Source organism: Rhinolophus sinicus, linkage group LG10, assembly GCF_036562045.2.
Source record: "Rhinolophus sinicus isolate RSC01 linkage group LG10, ASM3656204v1, whole genome shotgun sequence".
Classification (NCBI taxonomy): domain Eukaryota; kingdom Metazoa; phylum Chordata; class Mammalia; order Chiroptera; family Rhinolophidae; genus Rhinolophus; species Rhinolophus sinicus.
Genome location: NC_133759.1, coordinates 30,898,639 through 30,907,282, shown reverse-complemented (window position 1 = coordinate 30,907,282; position 8,644 = coordinate 30,898,639). Strand labels below are relative to the sequence as shown.

Genomic DNA, 8,644 nt, shown 5'->3' with positions numbered 1-8,644 from the left:
ACTCTTTTTTAATTATGAAATATGTCAGGCATCCAAAACTGGATATAAAAGTTAAATTAAAAATACGGAACACCCATTTTTCCCATCACCCAGGGTATAACATAAAATAACATGATGACAATTGGACCTCTGCTTTAACCCTTCCCACCGAAAGATAAACACTCTCTTGAATTTGGTGTTTTTCATCCCCGTGTATTCTTTTATTACAGTTGTGGATATCCATAAATAATACGTGGTATTGCTTCTCAGGTTTTAAAATGTTGTATAAATGATGTCATAATGTATCTTCCTGAAACCCTTTTTAGTTCAGTATCATCTGAGATTTGTCCATGTTTATAGATGTAGCTATATTATATTTCATTGTATGAATGTAGTACATTTAGGACATTTCCGTTGGTTTCAAGTCTTCACTAAAACACACAATGCTGTGGTGAACGTGTCTGCATTTGGTTCCTTGCGTACATGTGTGAGAGCTTGTATAGGGATAGAGAACGATACTGGATTGCTGAGTTGCAGGATATGTGCATCACCGTCCTAACTAGATATTGGTACAATGCTGTTCAAAGGTGGAACAATTTATACCCCCATCAGCAGCGTATGAGTTCCTCTGGCTTCAACTTCTTTTTTTTTTTTTAATTTTTATTAGGGAATATTGGAGAACAGTGTGTTTTTCCAGGACCCATCAGCTCCAAGTCAAGTCGTTGTACTTCAATCTAGTTGTGGAGGGCGCTGCTCAGCTCCAAGTCCAGTCACCATTTTCAATCTAGTTGTGGGGGGTGCAGCCCACCATTCCATGTGGGAATTGAACTGGCAACTCTGTTGTTAAGAATTCCCGCTCTAACAAACTGAGCCATCTGGCTGGCCTGGCTTCACATTCTTGATGTTACTTTTGGATTTAGGGATCTGATGTATTCTTCATGCATACATTCATTCATTCACACACACACACACACACACACACACTCTCTCTCTCTCTCTCTCTCTCTCTCTCTCACTCACACACACATACCTACCAAGAGTCTATGGAAAAACAGAACTTTAATTTATCATATAGTAACATTTGCTTTAAAACTTCACAGGGAGCAATAAATGGCTGCTTTAACATATTTTATAACCTAGAATTAACGTTAAATTATTTAAAGTTATTCAAACAACAAGAGTAATGTTAAGGAAAATCATGTGGAAAAAGTACAAAATTGCCTATAGTATTGCCCCACTAACATAGTCACTTTTTAAATTTACAGCATATACTCATTGACTTAGTAATTGTTGCCTTAACCAAATTGAATGATTTTTTAAAATGAATTTACTATCGGCTTATTTTATATTTATGTATGTTTTCCAAATATGTTTAATCCTGTACTGGTGTTTGAATGGGTCTAAGATAGACTACACATAAATAAAAGTGAACAGAACAAGCTTCCAGGTCAGACTTGCTTTTATTTTAGAACTTGTCTCTTGCTACGTTGTAATTCCCAAGAACAGCTCTGGTCAGATAGAGAGAGTATTCATGTTTTTTCATAATGTTTCGTTTTGTTGCAGCAAAACTAATTACACACAGAGCAAAGCATGCTAAAACATAAAACAAATGGTCAGAGCACAAAATAGCAGTTCATCAAATTAGCCTGCTCTCACTTTTTTCTTTCTCAAAAATTCCATTCTTTCGCAAATGTCCTGGTAAGAGCAAGCGTTGACAACAGTGGCAGCAGCCAGGGCAACCAACGCAAGATGCAACATTAGGTAGTAACAGAACTGAAGACATGGGCATGGGTTTTTAGTTCTGCGAACAAATACAAGACATTCCTAGGAAATTCTAAATCTAACTACTTTTTACTCAAGAGTTCGATTTGAGATATAGATGTGATGAAAATTATGACAAAAATCTTCTTTAGGCAGATACATCATTGGAACTGATGCATGAACTGTACAGAGTTGTCAAAGAAAAGATTCAGTTAACTCTTCACAGTCAGTTGTCCCAGTTCTCAGGAGAAATGAAATCATTCCTAGTTTCTCAGTTCTGCTCACTGATGTCTTTGCTCAGAAAAGTCTTTCCCACAGACTTAAAACAACAAATTTAGCACCTTATTAGCCAATTGTTTCGTGAAACATTCCTGTCACTTACCCGTCCAACTTTAACAGATGATACATACTTTCTGGTTAGAACCACATGGACTTACACACGGCAACAGAGTTATCTTCTTTTCTGTTGTAATCATCTTGTGCCCTCACCATCTGCAAAACACAAAAATGTGATTGCTCTTAATGTTACCGGATTTGTTTTAATTGTTATTTCTAGAGCCTATTCCTTTGAATGCCACATATGAAATACACATGGTTTTTGCCATTTTCAATAGTCAAAATAAAAGTCCAATTCAGGGTGATACGATAATCAATATAAATGAACAACATTTGAGGTCGGACAATTAAGTTCATGAATTCGTTGCAACAATGTTGCTAACCTTTTTTGATATCAAAGGGATTATTCATTATTAATATGTACCAACTGGATAGACAGTTCCCCAAGTTTACTATTTGGAAATGCTAAAAATGTTGCATGAAAAAGTTAAACGACCCGAACTTTTCACCAACAATTCATGGCTCTTGCATCACGACAATGCACCAGCTCACAGGGCATTGTCTGTAAGAGTTTTTAGCCAGTAAACAAATAACACCCTCCCTACTCACCTGATCTGGCCCCTAATGACTTCTTTCTTAACCCGAAGATAAAAGAAATATCTAAAGGAAGACATTTTGATGACAATCAGGACATCAAGTGTAGTATGATGAGAGCTCTGTTGGCCTTTCCAGAAAAAGGGTTTCAAAATTGCTTTGAAGAGTGGACTAGGCACTGGTGTCAGTGCACAGCTTCCCAAGGGGAGTACTTCAAAGGTGACCATAGTGATCTTCAGCAATGAGGTAGGTAGTACTTTTTTTTAGGATAAGTTCGTGAACTTAATTGTCCAACCTCGTATAAACTAGTATAGATATACGTCTTCTGGGAAAACATTGCTATATCATGATCTGAAATTCCATGCTTCCCACGTTTAGTAGTTGTATAATTGAATTGGAACTAGAAGGAATATGCATTAGACAATGTCAGGACTCTCCAGATCCCTCTGATCTATTTTTTAGCATTAATTTCTAGACAACATTCCTTCTCTTCCTATCCCTGTCCTCCTCATTCCTCATCCCTATATAAGCTTTTGCTTCCAGCATCAGCACCTACTGTTCTTCTTTGGACGGCTGCTGTCCAGCCACCAGAGTGGCTTTAAGCACATGCAGAATGAGTACCTGGGAGTGTACAGTCCTCTCTAGGGCAGCCCTTCAGCAATCAATGATCTATGAGTGAAAAAGCCCAGCTTTCCTGTCTCGGGTCAGGACGATTCTGCAGCACAACTCTCATGCCAGAGCGCAGGAAGGAGCAAGTTGAAGCTGCTCTTTCCCTGAGATAGCACCTTGTTTGGCTTCCACTCCTTCCCTGTCTTGCTTCTTCCATTCCTTTCCCAGTTTCCCATGAGCACCTCCTCAATAAGTTACATGCACATGAATCCTCACCTCAGGGCCCACTCCGGGGAACCTGACCCATAGACAGGAACTTAGAGATGTTCATGCTTACTCTCTTCAAACACTTTTTCTTACATACCCACCTCATGTGCTCTTGCCTGTACACTGTATAGTATCTATTTTTTTTTCATTATGAGGTTAAGTAATTGAAAAGGATATAATTTGTGACATATTGTAAAAACTGACTTTTAAAAATAAAACTTCCACAATTCTCTTTTGATTCACCCAATGGAATCTAAATATCACAGTGATTTTTTTTTGATTTTTTTTTTAAATTTATTGGGGTGACAATTGTTAGTAAAATTACATAGATTTCAGTTGTACAATTCTGTATTACATCATCTATAAATCCCATTGTGTGTTCACCATCCAGAGTCAGTTCTCCTTCCATCACCATATATTTGATCCCCCTTACCACAGACAATATCACAGTGATTTGATACCACCATTATCCATTTAAGATGTATGTAAATGTGCTCATGATTAAAAGTCAGACACTTTGTAGTGTTTCTTTCTTTCCTTAAACATCTATTTCCATTCTACTTCCTCTATAGAATTTCATTCTAACTACAATATACTTAAATGCTTTAAAATCTTATATTGTTTGTCTAATCATAATTCTCTGAAGCAAAAAAATATGTATTTAAATGTATGTTTTTAAAATTTCGTATAAGCTTCTAGGTGTTAAAAAATGTCTAGATGAATTACCATTAGAATTTATCAAAACAACATATATTCAAATCGGTAATTCCATCGAAACAAAAAGTAAACATTTTTATTGGAAATGCATTTCTTAATGGGAGGGTAGTTTTCCCCTATTATTTTTACTTATTATTATTTATTGTTAGAGGCAAAGTTTAACGTCAATTCTATTAATAGATATTATCACAGATTTAAGCACTGAAAAATATTGCTTAATTTAGATAGATCGATTTTAAAGGAGTTTTATTATAGAAATGTCAAACAATTCTTTGAATTCTTTCTGCGTTATATGTGAAAAACCACCCAGTGATCTTTCAGAAGGTTTACAAAAGAATCTGTTACCCAGTCATTAGATATTTTCTCATTTCTGGGAAATGTCGCCAAAAATGCTTCACCAGCCTTATCAAGTGGCTGTAATTTTACCAGTTACTCTTTCTCTTAGAGACATAGTGTCTAACTTAAGAAACTAAAATATGGTTGGAAAAATTTAATATTGCTAAATTAAACACACCTGACACATGTACTGTCACTATCTTTTTTGATAAAACATTTATCATAGTCTGTTTTATATATTTTTTCTTCAGAATTTTGAAGCCGCAACTTAGCTCATTTGCTTCATAGGACAATATTCAAATTCTAAATTCTAAGCCTTCTATGATTGCAAGAAATAAGCCACACTGACATTTTCTGAAGAAACTCAGATTGACTTCATGGAGCAGGGCTGGCCACACGTCACAAAAATCAAGCTGTTGGCTAGAACTCTCTGAGGGAAATGATTAAAGACATCATCTACTTCTCGATGTATATAAAATAAAATAGAAAAATGGAAAAAACTTTTGGAGCAGAGAAATTATGAAGAATGACAATAAATAAGAATATTATTGGTAATGTTCACTTGATAATAATCTTTTTGATTCTACCAATCTTATCATTTCAGCAGCAAACCACCTTGGGATATCTCGGAGGACTGATTCAATCAGCATCTAAAGCAGTGTTTTCCAAACTTGTACGCACACTGGAATCACCTGGGAGCTTCAAAAAATATGGATCCCTGTGTCTCACCCCACAGAATATTATATAATTCATGTGGGGTGTGGGCTGGACTATGAAATTGCCAACAAATATCCAGGTAATTCTAATGTATAGACAAGTGTGGGAAATGCTGATTTATAAGTCTCCTCCCTGTGATTACATTGTTAATTATATCCCCTGCTATGGGCTGAACTGTGTTCCCCCAAAATTCATATGTTGAAGCCCTGAGCCCCCCACGTTACTCTATTGGAGATAAGGCCTTTAAGGAGGTGAAGGTTCAATGAGGTCATAAGGGTGGGGCCCTAATGTAATAGAAGTGGTGCTATTATAAGAAGGTTAAATGAGGTCATAAGGGTGGGGCCCTGATGTAAGAAGTGGTGCCATTATAAGAGGAAGACACACCAGGACCCTCTCCACCATCTGAGGACACAGCAAGGTGGTGGCTGACTGCAAGCAGGGAAGAGAGCTTTCACCAGGAACCAAACTGCCTGGTGCCCTGCTCTTGGACTTCCTAGCCTCCAGAACTGTGAGAAAATAAATTACTATTATTCAAACCACTCAGTCTATGGCATTTGTTATGGCAGCCTGAGCTGACTAAGACATCCCCTCTTACACTCACCCACTCTGTCTCTGATCTACCCCAATTCCTTCCTCCAACGTTTGGAAAGCACACTGAATCAGGAGTGGCCAGACCAGGATTAAGTCCCAGGAAGGCACTAAACCTCTTTGCGCTTCAGTTTCTCCATCTGTATATGAGGGATATTAATTTCAGTCTCTCACGTGGGGTTTTAGAGGGAACCCAATGAGATCATGTGTATAAAATCACCTTACAAAGTACAGCTCTGTGCACGAGTGAGCTGCATCTGGCACCTGCTACTTTCTCTTACTCAACCAGCCTCCCTTCCAATCCTCTACTTGAATTCTCATTATGTCCCTTCCTCAGTTCTCTTACCCATCTAATCACCAGTCATTTGACCTCACTCCAATTCCCTGGTTTTGCCATCATGGTCCCCCTTTGTATATGTCTGTTGGCAACACGTTCTTTTACTTTCCCTTTATCTGAGAATATCTTGATTTTGCCTTCATCCCAGGGGACTACTTTCACTGGATACAAAACTCTGTGTTCACAGTTCTTATCTTTCAGCCCTTTGAAGAAGAAAATGTTGTTCCACTGTCATCTGGCCTTCATGGTTTCTGACGAGAAATCGACAGTTAATTTGAATAGTTGTTCCCTTCTTTTGCAACATGTAGTTTTGCTCTAGATGCTTTAAAACTTTCATCTTTTGTTTCCAGCAGTTTATGATGTATCTGAGTGGGGTTTTCTTTGAACTTTTAAAATCCATAAAATTATATCTTTACCAATTTGGTAAGTTTTGGGCCTTTTTTTTTTTTCTTGAATGAATCTAACTTACTTTCTACTTTCCTTCTAGAATGCCAATGAAACAAACGTTAGACCTTTTGATATTGTTCCACAAGTCTCCTAGGTTCTGTTAACTTTTTTAAAATCTCATTTCTCTCTTCGGATTATATAATTAGCCTATCTTTAAGTTCACTGACTCTTCCTCTGTCATCTTCATTCTGCTATTGATCCCATCCAGTGAATTTTTATTTTCAGCTATTGTATTATTTTTTTACTTCTAAAATATACTTTTGGTTCTTTTTTCGTTATCTTGATTTCTCTGCTAAGGATATCTAGCTTTCTGTTCATTTCAACTTGCTTATTTTTACCTCATGGAGCATAGTTATAATAGTTCCTTTAATGTGTTTGACAATTGCAACATCTGAGTCAGCTTGAGGTTGGCATCTGTTGATTGTTGTTTCCTTTGAAAATAATTCACATCTCCTGATTCACTGCATGTTGCATAATTTTGGATTTTTATCCTGAACATTTTGAATATTATGTTGTATAGACTCTATGTCCTATTATATAATTCTCTGCAGAATTTCAATTTTTTTAAAGTAGGCAAACAACCTGCGAGGTTCAGAATGCAGGCGCTGTCTCATCTTAGTTTAGTATCCAAAGACTTCATTATCCTGTGTTGGGTCTTTCCCATCCATGCACAACTTAGGGGAGAGCGTAGGATTTATGTCGTCTCCATAATTAGAATTAGAGGCTCCCGTTCTCCAGATCACTTCTGTCTGAGGTTACCCCCACATGCTGACTAACAGGGCCTTCTTCCTGGTTCCTCTGACCAGAAAGACAGGTTTTCTCTTTCACTATAGCTATCTAGCCTTCCACTCAGCTCTAAACTGTGCCTACTTTCTGAGTAAAACCATGAGAGGAAAGAGAGGGAAAACGGGGGTTTCTTCCACCACCTTTGACAACCAGGGGCCCTTTTTTCTAGTTCTTCTGCCCAGAAATATGGGGTTACTACCACATTTTAGCCACCTGCTCCACTCCCACCACACAGCTCCAGGACTGGGGCCTGCCCTCAGTACAAAGTCACAAAAGAAAAGAGAAAAGAAAGTGGGAAACTCATGCCCCTTCAATATATCCCTGTTTTTGTTTACTTTTCAGAATTATCAAACGGTTGCTTTTTGTGTTTTGTCCAGAGTTTTGAGGAGTAATTAATCAGTGGAAGAAATAGGCAGTTTGGGCTTACTCTGCCTTGAGGCTAAAGTGGCATTAGTCCATCTTCAGCAGAACCAGCTATTTTATCATATTTATATTTTATTTTCCTTTTCTTACAGCTCACCTTCTCTCCCCTTTCTGGCTATATTTTTCATATTTCCTCTATCCTCCTCTCTTAATTTTCATCATTTTGCTGATTTTTGTTCTATATCTATAATTATACCCATAACTAATATATAGATTATACATGTAATACATAATATATAGTACATATATATATATATATATATATATATATATATATATATGTAAAATACGTGTATATGTACATATGGAGTATTTACATACACACTTGCATATATATAGTATTTTATTATATAACTATACCAAAATTTACTTATCATATCTGCTGTTGGGTACTTTTGTTCCCACTTTAGGGTTACTACAAATAGTTCTGTTATAAACATTCTAGTACCTAAATTTTGGCAAATCTATATTTTTATCCAATTGCTGGATCACAGGATATGCATATTTTCTGCTTTAGTAGATACCTGGGAATATTTATTTTAAAATAATTTTCCACATAATTTTGGTATACAGCAAAGATTTTGAATAGCTGCCCTAGAGCTTACTATACCTTCCTGATCTCCATCGCCTATTTTCTCTTTAGCTGTAGATCCATAACCACTTCCTCATGCAGTCTAAAAAGCAACCCTCAGCCTCCAGAGATCTCTTGCTCTCTCTGGGCACCACTGAAGCTGGGCCTCAGCTAGG

General features: G+C 36.9%; 1 protein-coding gene across 1 annotated transcript in view; it reads right to left on the bottom strand.

Moving 5' to 3' along the window:
- Positions 1-1,344: 1,344 nt before the first annotated feature.
- Positions 1,345-8,644, bottom strand: part of COL6A5 (collagen type VI alpha 5 chain) — a 117,647-nt gene continuing 110,347 nt past the window's right edge. The window contains exon 41 of the mRNA XM_019726036.2: positions 1,345-2,232. Coding sequence (XP_019581595.2) covers positions 2,213-2,232 — 20 coding nt within the window. The 3' untranslated portion in view covers positions 1,345-2,212. The remainder of the gene's footprint in view (positions 2,233-8,644) is intronic.